Source organism: Pseudorca crassidens, chromosome 1 (genome assembly GCF_039906515.1).
Source record: "Pseudorca crassidens isolate mPseCra1 chromosome 1, mPseCra1.hap1, whole genome shotgun sequence".
In the NCBI taxonomy this organism is placed as follows: domain Eukaryota; kingdom Metazoa; phylum Chordata; class Mammalia; order Artiodactyla; family Delphinidae; genus Pseudorca; species Pseudorca crassidens.
Genome location: NC_090296.1, coordinates 38411577 through 38425142, shown reverse-complemented (window position 1 = coordinate 38425142; position 13566 = coordinate 38411577). Strand labels below are relative to the sequence as shown.

Genomic DNA, 13566 nt, shown 5'->3' with positions numbered 1-13566 from the left:
ATAGCACAGGGAACTATATTGAGTATCCTGTGATAAACCATAATGGAAAAGAATATGAAAAAGAATGTGTATGTATATATACACACATATATATATATATATATATAAACGGAGTCACTTTTGTAAATCTACGATTAGCCTTAACATATATAACATAGTTGGAAAATGTAGACAACTTATTTTTAGAAAAGGAAGAAAAATATTTCAGATATAAATGTCATGTTTGGGTTATAATTAATTAATGATATTTATAAATTAAGTTATATGTTAATTTAAAAAATTTACAGCTTGTATCCATGAATAATTTAAATAAGATTTTGGGAATATACTGCCAAGAGAAAGAAATATTTTTAAAATATTTATTTTGTAAAGCTACTTGAAACATTTTGCAGAGTGGAAATGTTGAGGGACTATAACTTCTTTTTTTTCTTTTACTTTTTTTTCTTTCTTTTTTTTCTTTTACTTTTTCAAGTTTGTCATCACAGCATTTCAATCAGAAATTAGCAAAAGTAACACCACCATTAAAATGAGTTTGGTGAATTTTGTCCCTTAAGTCAGCCCAGATAAAAGCAGGAAGGGGGACACTGGGGGAACTTTAAATATTAGGGGAATTAGAATCCACTTTATTGTCACCAACCCCAGTTGAGTCCCACAAGTCTGGGCCTGGAGACATTTGGAATCCAGGGGAGTCTTTGTGCTTAAGTAAAAAAATGGATATTTAAGCCCTGACTATATCTCATCTACATTTTAATTATAAATATCACTTTAATTATAAAAATCACAGATTGTGAAGTAGCTGGTTATGTGAAAGATTGAAGATCAAACTGTACAAAGTAATATTCTCAAGAACATATTTATATAGCTTATTACTAGAAACTAAAGTTATATCCCCATATATGCAGAATATTTTCTTCTCAGATTTTATTTTAATTCCAAAGAAAATAACATCTTAAAACTTATTTGGATACAAATCATTCTATACAATGGGGTATTATAGTAATTACATGTAAAACATTTCAAGAATCTAAACGATTATCCTTTAAATATTTGCATGAAAAGTGACAAAATTTTTACTAGATGAATTGGATGCGTTTATTTACAATCTAAACCTTTAAAACAGCTAGAACAAGAAGTAAAATGTAGACTATTACAGAATTTTAAACTTTTTTAGAAGACCGATCTCTCTGAGAAGCTGATGAAAATTGTAGAATTTTTCACCCAGATAAATACACATACTGAAGCCTGTCTAGGGACTGGGTATTCATTCAATATATATTATTATGCATGCTCTGTCCCAGGGATCCAGAAGTAAATAGAGGCACAAGCCACTTTTCCTCATAGAGCTTACATCATGGAGATGAAGACAGAAAATCTAAGAAAATAATACATAAATAATCACAGGTTGTGATATGTGCTACAATGGATTTCAGTTATGAGAACCCCTAATTTAGGACAAGGGACAAACCTCAAATCTGAAGAGGTAATATTACCGTAGTAACTATTTTTTAAAAAGAGAATCCATTTTACATCCCATAAGAAAATGTCATTATGTAACAAAGGAAACTTTAAAAATATGTATTAAACCAAATATTTTGCAAACAGCATAATAGGTAAGTGTATGAACTTTTAAAACCTGAGATAATGGACTTTATGACATTTAAGGTTGAAATAAACCCAATGATGTTGTAGACATCATGATATAGTATACATCATAAAGCTATTTTAAAATTCACTTGGCTTTTAGAAAATGACAGGAAAATACCCTTTAAAAACACACTTTAGATTTCTGTCATATCCTGTCACTTACAGTACTAGGAGCTAGGCTTTTTAGACATCCATGGAAAGTGCACCAAGACTAAACATGAAGAAAGGAAAAAAGGACAAATTAGCAGATACCAGATAGTTGAGGTTAAAAAGTTAGTGTTTATTTCTGTAAACATTTTTATTTAAAAAATATATTTCTTTTATTTTTCTTTGAATTTTCCCTCCTGTGTGTCTCACAAGGAAGGCATGGCATGCTTTGTTTATAAAGATTTGTAGTGGTCTGGTGTGCTTAAAAATGAAGAACTTTCTAAAATGTCCTTTGTAATTAGCATGTTAAAACTTATTTTTATTGTGCTATTTATAGTCTATGTAACCACCATTAAAATCCAAGTGTAAAAGTTATTTAAAATTCAAGTTTTAAAGTTTTCTTTTTTTTTTTTTTGCCGTACGCGGGCCTCTCACTGCTGTGGCCTCTCCCGCTGCGGAGCACTGGCTCCGGACGCGCAGGCTCAGCGGCCATGGCCCACGAGCCCAGCCGCTCCGCGGCACGCGGGATCCCCCCTGACCGGGGCACGAACCTGAATCCCCTGCACCGGCAGGCGGACTCCCAACCACTGCGCCACCAGGGAAGCCCTAAAAGTTTTCTTTTTAACTTATGTATATAACAGCAAAAACTGGAAGAACATGACCAAAACTTGACAAAATAATAGCGTAGTAACATCCACTACATCAAATTACTTTCTCAAACTATTGCCTCTTCCCTTTCTCAAAATAATCTCCACAGTAAACAACAAAAACTCCCTTCGGAAAAACTAATTCAGCTATAAAGTTGCATTTTAAAAACTGGGCCTTACTGATGTCCAGATTAAACAGTTTGGTTTTAAATCTAGAGTAAACATTCTTCATTAACAAGAATGAAATTGCTTTGGCAATAAAAAAATCTTTGCATATAAAATTGTGTGATTATACACAATTTTACTCAAAATAAAAACATTTTAACATTTACTCATCTTTATCAAACATTTTATGAAAATCTGCCTTTAAATTATACTCATATCACTGAATTAATTTTTATGTTGTCTTTGAAAGACACATTTAATAAACATTACTTGTAAAGAAAGCTAGTAGATAAAATTAAATCACATAAATCTACTATAGTAGCATTGCTTTATATTAGGTCTTATAATGACTTTCAGGAAGCCCTAGTGTTTGCAGTTCACATGTCATGGTACTTTATAATTACAAAATGAAATGTCCATATGTTTATTTTGCTTGTAAAAGTACCTGTTCTTTGTATTATGATTAATTCCTGGATTAATGGATTAACAGCCAACTACCTACAATACTCAGTCGTGGATTTTACTGAAACATGTTTTATGCATAAGTTTTAAAAATAAAGTTATGAAACTTTTCACTAAAAGTACAGTGTCAGAATGATCATATATAGAGTCCAAAGCAGTTTGAACCTTAAAGAATTTCTTCAATGTCTTCTATTTCTAAAAACAGTACTTATATTGAATAAAACGCTTCACAGGAAAAGACTGCTAGAATGAAAATACTAGATATATTTTATAAATCTCTACCAGACAATACAGAAACAAATGCATAGAAGGCAAACAAAACACCCTCCAATCTTGAATTTGGCTTTTATTTTAAAATACATTTAGCATAGAACTATCATAGGACAGAAAATAATAAATCACAAAGAAATGGAATATTTTTGAATACCTTTTAAGCTAGATATAAAAATTAATAAGATAGCGTATACTCAAATTATGGGAAATAGTCCCTAAAATTTGATTAAGTGAACACATTTTGAAAGAAAAGTTCTTTGCACATTTTCCAACGTACCGATATGTTCCTAAGTGCCTTGGTTTTCTGTTAACTAATAGGTAAATGTCGAAAATTTAGTTGTTTTACTTACAATTATCAGATTCACTATTGGCAAAAATTACCATGTCCCTAAATTCTCAATCATAATTATAAAAATATGAGCTCAAATAGTTATGCTGCCCAAAATAGAAACATCTTAAGTTGATACCTCTGGATAATCAGACAGATATTGCACTAAGTCAGTAACTCCATACCTGATGCTCATTTACATGGAAAGTTAATTCTCTTCTTTATGAAAAACTTACTACAAATAAACTTAATGTTAACCTAATTACAATTACACTTCAAAATATAAAGGCACGAACAGCATAAAGAATAGTTTAATATTTATACTCAAATATTCCACCATGAAAATAACAAAAGGTTGAAAAAAATAATAGGACCTAAAATACTGATACTTTAAAATTTTATAATTTACCACAGTAGCTAATAAATGGTATTAAAAGTTAACACTGCTAAACCCAATCGTTTCCAAATAATTTAGAAAAATGGTTTGTTTACATATGAAATGTGCATTGTCCCACCTATAAAGTTCAATTACAGTTCCATTCACTGGAAATATCTACCTGTAGTATAAACGATCAAGACAATGTACAAAAAATATATCTTGTTCCTATAACTTACAATGCACAGAAAAATACCTACAAAAATGGAAATATTTATCCATTTAGGTTCCCAATAAATTAGTGAGAAAGTTTAGTCCATTCCACATTTCTTTCTAAACAAAGGCTGAAGAACTGAAGGTGGTTTACTGCTAGCCCTGTTAGCTTGACAGATATTTTTTAAAATATTTGTCTGATTATATGTAACTTAAGATAAAGTTAGTCTTATTTTTATATCACAGTATACATGGCATTTCTTAATTCAGCAACAGAAAGGCACAATTAGCAAGCAATAAAATTCAGTACCTGAATTATTAAACTAATGTCCAGAACAAGTGCAAATAAAGTACATTCAACACAGTGTACAGAACTGGGAAACAAAAAAAAAGGAATTCAAAAACTAATTTTTCTGAAAATTTGGTCCATTAAAAATGCCTCCTATGTTCAACATCATGAGTAACATGAAAGGTGATGGCAGTATAAAAAGAGGCAGGAAACCAATATGTGGTAGCATACGAATTCTGGTCTAGTAATTATGCAATTTGATTAGGAAATGGCTCCCATAGTAAATAAACATTAAATATATCTGTTAATAACAACATACCTGTATTAAGTCCAAATACACAGGCACAACTGTTTGCATATTATTATTGATTTTATAATACACCCCCATGGTTTTAAAAAAAACTTAGGTATATTATTTTATATATAACATATATTAGATACATAATTATATATTATGTTCCTTAATATATATTATATATAACTTGAATCCATAACAGCATAAAACTCTCCAAATATTACATGAACATTCCAAATGGATACTTATCATTTTCTCAATGTTGAAATAGCTCAGCTCACCTAAAACAATAACTGGATGTGCAATGATAAAATGCACTGACTCCTATGAATTTACTTAAATAATTATTTAAGTTAAATTCCTGCAAAAGCCTAACTCTGATTTGGCTTTTAACTAGAATATGGTTTTAGATATCAGTAACTGATACCCTCCTTTCTTATCGTAAACAGTATTTCTCCATCAAGAGATACCAATAAAGAAAAATATGTAAGGAACAAAAAATGTGATCGAGAAACCAACCATTCCATAGGTAATATACCGATAAGGAAGTTCAACTTCCATGTGCTGTCTTGCTTTTCGAACATCATCACATGGTATATTGAAGATTTTACAGGCTAAAGGAATAGTGATCCTTTTCATTATATCTCTGACTACTAGTACAAACAACATCCCTACGAGAATCCGCAATATGGCTTTTCCAAACAGAGTCACTGAAATGGGGGGCCTAGGTAAAGGTAATATATCCAGAGGAGGATCTAATATTAGACCCATTTTATAGGTAAAATGAGATCCACATGCAATCCCAGCACCACTTCCTAGAATCTCAGCTGTGTCTCCCCGGGATGTACTCCAAGTGTCTAGAGTGAAAGAAAAGATCCCCAAGGCTAGATGAAGCCCGATGATGATTAATGGAGCATATTTGTGAGTTTGGTTGAAGTTGTCAATCAGGTCCACAAATGGATAGAAGATAGCTAAGATTAAAATGGTATATATGAATCCAGCAATAACATCCTGAGAAAAGAAGAAGGTAGAGTTGTTTAGTATAATACTTTTTTGGCATTTAAGGAAATATATATATATATATTTCACATTTCAATGTTAATAAATGTACATTTTTAAATATGTCACATTCTTAAAGTAAACTTTATATAATAGGTACTAAAAGCTGTTTTAATAATACTAAAAAGATTCACTGATGATAATAAAATGATTATGCTTTTATAGCTCTGCCCTTTTACAAATTAATACATATATGCTATATACAAATGTATATTCAAATGAACAATAAACTATGCTTAACGTATGTAGTGATTTCTGGGGAAAACAATATACAGCTGACCCTTAAACAACATGAGTTTGAATTGTGTGGATCCACTTAACTGCTGATTTTTTTCAATAGTAAACAGTAGTACAGTCCTACATGATCCCCGTTGGTTGAATCTGAGGATGCAGAACCCCTGATACAAAGGAACTGCAGATACAGAGGAACCAAGTTTATGAAGGGCACTCTGTAATGATAGGTGGATTTTTGATTGTGCTGACCTCTGCGTTGTCCAAGGATCAACTGTACTTATTTTTCAAAGACTTCATCTTCATGCATTTAATATAATAATCACACATTTAAATACATAATTATTTCCATGACTAAAGAGGATACAAAGCCTATTTTTCCTTTTCCCATTCATTCATTTATTCACTGAACAAATACTTATTGAGTACCTACATGTGCCTGACGCTATTTTAGGGGCTGAGGATACACTGCTTAATAAATGAAAAGATTCCTACGCCATAGAGCTTACATTTTAGTGGGGATGACTGACAATAACCATGTGAGTAAAAAATAGATAAATATTACAATTTCAGATTGTTATAAAGAAATTAAAACAAGACAATGGGATAGAATGATGAAAGACCCTATTAGAGTGATTAGGGAAACCTGTCTGAGGAGGTGACCCTTGAGCAGAAATTTGATTCCAAAAAAGAGTCAGCCCTATCTTTAGATCTAAGAAGTGTCCCAGGTAGAGGGAATACCAAGTGCCAAGGCCTTGAGGCAGAAAAGAACCTAGTGAGTTCAAGGAACTGAGAGAAATTCCGTGTGGCTCAAATAGTGAGAAGAGTGATGTGATATGAGATCCAAGAGACAGGCAGATGTCAAATCATGTAGATAGGGCCCTTGTGGGCTAGGTAAGAAGTTCAGATTTTATTTCAAAAGTGATAGGGAGCCTGAAAGATTCCCAAGTAGGAGTGTAATAAAATCTGATGGATATTTATAGAAGAACATTCCATCTGCTGTGTAGAGAATATATTATAGGGGTAAAGTATGGAAGACAGGAGACACTAGTGGGAGGCTACTGTAGTGGTTCACTCTAGATATGGTCCATATAAAGAGACGTACATAGATGGATTTAGTAAAATATTTTAAAATTAGAGTTGACGAACTTCAACTTGGTGATGATCTGAATGTAAGAGAGAAGCAAAAGAAAAAGGGATCAAAAATGACTCCTACTCCTACTTTTAGGTACAAACAACTGGGTAGAAAATAGAAGATGGTTTATTGGAGGAAATAACACTATTATTAAAAGAACTTTCCTTTCTGAATCATTCCTGACATGAACAAAACTGTTTCAGAATTTCCACCTTAAAACAAACCAAACGAAACCCTGGGATCTAGTATCACTGAAAAATTTATCGGAAGAGTTGCTTATATTCACTGCCTCCACCTTCTCACTTCTTATTTTTTCCTAAACTCATCACTGCATTGAAACCACTCTTTTCATGGATACTAGTGACCTTTATGCTGCCCAAAACAATGGTTACTTCTCAACAGCATTCAGTACAGTTAAGCAGCAGAGTAGGTGCTTAATGTTTTTCTGTCCTAAGATTTTTATTATGTAATAGTTAGTACATAGAATAAGATACGTAAAGTATATGTGAAATTACAAAAAGAATATCTATGAAATCACTGCCCCCAAAAAGAACTATAATATTACCAGTACTTTGAATCTATTGGTATGTTGTTTCCTAGTTCTATCACTCTGCATAAGCCTGAGTATTAGCTGAATAAATACCTGCTTTTAAAAACTGTTTTATCACATATCTCCAAACAAAACATTACCTAGTTTTGCTTCTTCCTGAGCTTTATAATAATGTTAGGCAGTATGCAGTCTCTTTTGATTTGCTTTTTACACTTAACATTAAGTTTTTAAGATTCATTCATCATACGTAGTTAGTTATAGGTCATTCACTGTCACAACCATGTAATATGTTATTGTGTGGTTATACAATTTATCTATTTTCCCACTGATGGTCACTTAGGATGTTTTCAGCTTTTGGATTAGTTCATTGGTTATGGTTGAGCTTTCTTAATTGGTATATATTCTTAAACCAAGCAGCATTATAAACAATGCCTCTATGTTCTTTCTTTTTATGTTCCCATATGGGTCTATGAAAGTTTCTCCAGGACATATGCCTAGGAATGTAATGGCAGAATCATAGTATATGTGCACGTTCAATTTTACAAGACAATAAAAAATTTCCAAAATGTTTACAGAAATTTATATCCCATCAGTTGTTGGTATTTCTTGATGTTTTATTTGCATTTCCCTGATAATTAATTAAGCATTATTTCATATGTTTATGGACTGTTCCTTTTCTATACAATGTATATTTGTGTCTTTAAGGCAACTATTCCTTTGGATTTTCTTCTTCTTACTGATTTACATGGTTTTATATATATATATATATATATATGATAACACATCAATTATATTTTTAGATGTATATTTCAGTATGACAGAAAACATCCAATATTTGTTGTCCTCTGCTTTTCTTTTATAGCTCTATGAATAATAAACTTAGATTACTACAAGTCTCTATACAAATCTGCCTCCTTTTCTGATTGAATTATTAATTATTTATAATATTATCCTGGATAAAAAGGCACATTTAATTTCCATGCTACAGAACCAGAAGGAAGAATGATTGAATTCAGGACATAAACATGGTGGCTATCACTGTAATATCAATTTAATGTACAATATTAAAATGTGTAAGTGGTTTTAAGCATTACAGCACAAAGTATGCAATAAAGAAAAGCTGATGTTAAAGGTAGCATAAAGAACTCAAAGTAGGAAATTTTCCAAAAAGAAACAGGAAATAATTTTAGATACTTATTAATTATAGATAACATATATGCCATAAAAGTTAATAATTACACATTTGAATGGAATGTTCATGGTTATCAAATTTATGGTAGAAGATATCAAATACCATAAATTCAATAAAGATTTCTTATGTTTTAAATCTGAAATTGTCTCCTTTTCATTTCTTCCAATCAGTAAATAAAACTAGAGAGGCTAGTGATTCGCTGAGGCTAGAATTCAAGACTTCTGCTGGCTCCTAGGGTTTTTTCTTTTTAATTGTAACATATTTCAGGTGTTCTGCTTCTAATTCAACATGTCAGTGATGCCAACAGTGTTTCTAACAAAATGTATTATTGGAATGCAATTCTTGATTATAAAGGCATTATTAGGGATGGATTTTGAAATTTTTATCTTTAATTAAAATTCGAATTTAATACACGTTCAGTACAGAAAAACTAGAAAATATGGATAAACAATAACAAGTAATTATTACCCAGAAATAACCACTATTAAAACTCTTAGTGTTTACTGTTCTGGATCTTTCTCTATAACATGATTTCAGGATTTTTCCTGTTGTTTGGTTAGTTTGATTTTTATGTCTTGTTATAAAAATGGGTTTGAGAGGTACATTCTACTTTATGATCTCATAATACCTTTCTAAAAAGACTTTCCACATATAGAAAAATAAACTTTTAGTACAATTTTGGGTAAATGTAATTATAACATATTCATAATTTTACTAATGTAGAAACAAAACAGTAATTTGTCAAGTACTTAATCTAGTAATTTAAAAATGGCTTGTGTTTCAAGAAATTTTTAGAGCTAGGTTTGATGATGAATAAAGGAAAAATGGGGACTTCCCCATTAAGTTACGACTCTGCACTCCCAATGCGTTCGACCCCGGTTGGGGAACTAAGATCCCACATGCCGCATGGCACGGCCAAATAAATAAACAAATAAACAAATACATACACAAATAAATAGAGGAAAAATGGATGTGGTAACTCCTCTACTTTTCTGGGGATTAAGAAAATCTAGGAAGGTAGGCAAATGTTAAAAATAAACTTAAGTGTTGCTCTTTGTGTTATAACAATAAAAACAAAGCATATGGAAAATACTCAACAAAGTGCTCGTTAATATAAATTATTTAGACTACATTATTAGAACTTTCTTCTTAATGTTAATAAAGACATCTGCTTAGATAATATGGCAGCTAAGCACCTATTAGCAACTTCTAGGGCATACTCTGCCTATAGTTCCATAGTAATTTCACAATAAACAATGAAGATACAAATTATGATTAAGAAAATAGTTCAAAATGCAGGTAACTACTGAAGCATTAAAATATAGGAAAAAGTGAAAATTGTGGGAATACATTAGATCCATAATGTAAAAAGGGGGGGTTCATTATGACTATAATTTCATATATCAATTATCAAATGATAAAACCAATATATTATTGATTAGGAATAATTGTGCTTATAATACAGAAACATAATTTACGATGCTTGCAAGTCATCTGTGATTTTACTTTTAAAAGGAAAACAACTTGCAATGCTATACATAGTAAAATTCAGTAGCTAGTCAGAATAAAACTGATAAAGACATTTTATGGGACAAGATCGTTTTTGAATAATTAAAAGATGGGCTGGGGAATTCCCTGGTGGTCCAGTGGTTAGGACTTGGTGTTCTCATTGCTGGGGCCCGGGTTCAATCTCTGGTCTGGGAACTAAGATCCCACACGCCTCACAGTGCGGCCAAAAAAAAAGACCGAGGGTTATCAGACTCATGATTTGGTTGTCAGACTCATGATTTGAAAAATAATGCCTCAATATTGTTTTTACTTCAGCTGATTCAAGAACAGATGTTATCCAGTATCTAAACATGAACTGAACTCAGCTTAAATATTTAATTAATTCACTATACATTTCCTTTTTTTTAAGAAGAGCATGGTTGAGATTACATATTCAATATATTAAGATTCTTATTCCTCTTTTATGATGATAATGAATCTAGGGATAATATTATCATTCATAGATGCATAACCTTTTGTTAGTTTTTTAGGTGCAATATTGCTAATTGGTAGTGGAAGGGAATAACTGTAACATGGCACAGAGATGGAAAACATTTTCTTGTGACTAATATTAGATTTGATATAAAAATGTGATACTTAGTCTATTATAAAACTAGTAGAGATTAGTCAGAAAGACAGAATTATACGCCAATTCATAATTTGCATTAATATAAATAATTATAAAAAATAAAACACAAATAGCTTGCTTCTTAACATAGCATTTGGCACTTCTGGTAATTTACTAGTGAAGGGGCAGCTGCTGGAAGCAAGCAATCTGAGGAAGAAGTAGAAACCCAATACTTCCACAGCTGCGAAATAAGCTAATGAGACACTTTTATGAGTAGAAAAGTCTAAAAATGTGAACTTGTTAAGGACAAGAAAAATTTTATATAACCTATTATAAACTTTTGGATTCCATGAATTCATTTCTATCTCTCCATCTTTCTTCTGATCCTTTATCTACAAGATAATACATAATACATTCACAGAGTGTCATAAGAGACACCACACTAAATGCAAGGGATAGAGGGTTACTTTTCTCATGTTGCTTATTATCTAGTGGGGATGAAAGATAAAGAAAAAAGCAATAGCAATTTAGCATAAGTGCTATGCCAGAATTATGTTCAATATGCTCTGGGAGAAAGGCTACCTAACCAGTCTTGAGAAAGGAAAGATGGGGAAGGTAATGAGGCTTTAGGAGATAATGTTTTTTTGTGTGTCGTGAAGAACAGGAGAGGATAGTCCGTTAGGCAAAGAAAAGGGAAAGGGCATTCCATGTGGCGGTTAAGGCATTCCTAATGGTATTGGGATATGAAACACCCTTTGCATTTGAGGAAACATAAGTCATTCAGTATGGCATCATACTTGTGTTTTGGACAGTAAACTACAACAGGAGGCTAAACACTGTACGGAGCAGTGTCTTATTGGAAGTGGGGCTGCTAATTAAGAAGTTGCTGCAGTAATCTGGTTAAGAGATGGTACAGGCCAGAACTAGGAAATGTCAATGGGATGGAGGGGAAGGGAAGTGAGTAGGCGTGGCTGGCTGAAAGAGCACAGGGTCTCTGTGCTGCTGCTTTTGAAACTGAATTGCATTCTCAAAATAAAATATCTGATGTAAGCCCTAAAATACTGTCGGGAAAGAGAAGAAAACTAGAGTTTAATATTCAAATACAAGTGGCACCAGGACAGTTTTAAGTTCATTTAGCTTCTAGTCACTGGGTCCTCACTTATAAGTAGAGCTCCTTGGTGTCTGTATTTACATTGTTGGTTTTGACTCAGTGGTAGGAAAGGCATAGAAGAGAATGAGAAAGAAAAGAAAAGTGAAAATGGAAGGAGGGAGAAATGTTATCCTGAGTATAATACTTGGTTATTGTGGGAACTGTTTGTATGAAATACGTGATAACTACATTAAAACTTTACAAAGCATCCTGTTTCTATTTTTGCAAAACAAAGATGATTTACAGTAACTATATTTTCTCATTTAGGTTTCCAGTAAGTTTGAAAATGAGTAAAAATTATACAATTGCCTGTCGATTTTAGAAAAAAATAAAGCTCTATGAACACAATGTTTTCCTTACCAGAATGGAGTGCATGCCCATGTAAATTCTACTTAGGCAAACTAGAGAACACCAGCAGGGAATAAGAATCAGTCCATATATAAGAGGATACTAAAGGGAAAAAAAAGTAAAATTAGTTAAATAAATTAGGTTAAATATAAACAAGCAAATAAAAAATCACTATACTACCAAACTCCAGGAGAACAAGAACTATGTGATTTTTACTCTCCGTTGTATTCCCAGCACCTAACCATAAGCATGGCACATAGCAGACATTCAGGAAATACTTTTACATGAATGAACAAATGAATCAAACGGAATGCTTCTACAATCTTCGTTGTGGGAATTGGCTCATTTTTGCTTCTACAGTAAAGATGCAATCACTGGTATGCTACAGAAGAAAAACAGGTAAGAGACATACTTTTACTGCAGCTCCAAAATGAAAGTGCCTCTGGGATAACACCTGAATCTGGTCCAGGTGAATATCATTGCTCCCTTGGGGAGGAGGCATTCTCTCCCTCTCACTTCCGTCAGTGACTGACTGCTATTTGCCATTTCCACATCTTCCTTTTGATATTCAGCATCACGTAATTTGTTGTCCATTTTTGCCCCTCCACTAAAATTTCAAATGGCAACCTTATTGCAAAAAATTTTGGTGGGATACTGGGAGCAGAAAGCCATAAATTGGGAAAAAACTTAAAATGTAGACAACTCTTAGTATTAATGGCACTGGTATTAGACTTGGCTTTGAAGCTCCTGATATTAAACGGAAGGAGGAAATGATTGATGGATGGGCATGTGCCTGATAACTTCAAATTTCTCAATGAAATTGAAGCCGAGATAGTTCAATTCAATAAGAATTCAAGGTGGTTCAATAAGAAGTGGAGTTGAAAGAGTTAAGTAACGTTGCAAGAAGAGTGGTCAAGATTTAGTACACAGTTGTTTTGATTTGACT

General features: G+C 32.3%; 1 protein-coding gene and 1 long non-coding RNA gene across 2 annotated transcripts in view; one reads left to right on the top strand and one right to left on the bottom strand.

Annotated features, from left to right (window-relative positions):
* LOC137222498 (uncharacterized) overlaps positions 1-13566 on the top strand; it is a 43638-nt gene that overhangs the window by 28103 nt on the left and 1969 nt on the right. Inside the window, exon 2 of the long non-coding RNA XR_010942473.1 lies at positions 12855-13019. This is a non-coding gene — a long non-coding RNA (uncharacterized lncRNA). The remainder of the gene's footprint in view (positions 1-12854; positions 13020-13566) is intronic.
* Positions 3394-13566, bottom strand: part of SGPP1 (sphingosine-1-phosphate phosphatase 1) — a 36209-nt gene continuing 26036 nt past the window's right edge. Inside the window, exons 2-3 of the mRNA XM_067733801.1 lie at positions 12633-12722; positions 3394-5850 (exon numbers count right to left, since the gene is read on the bottom strand). Coding sequence (XP_067589902.1) covers positions 5299-5850; positions 12633-12722 — 642 coding nt within the window. The 3' untranslated portion in view covers positions 3394-5298. The remainder of the gene's footprint in view (positions 5851-12632; positions 12723-13566) is intronic.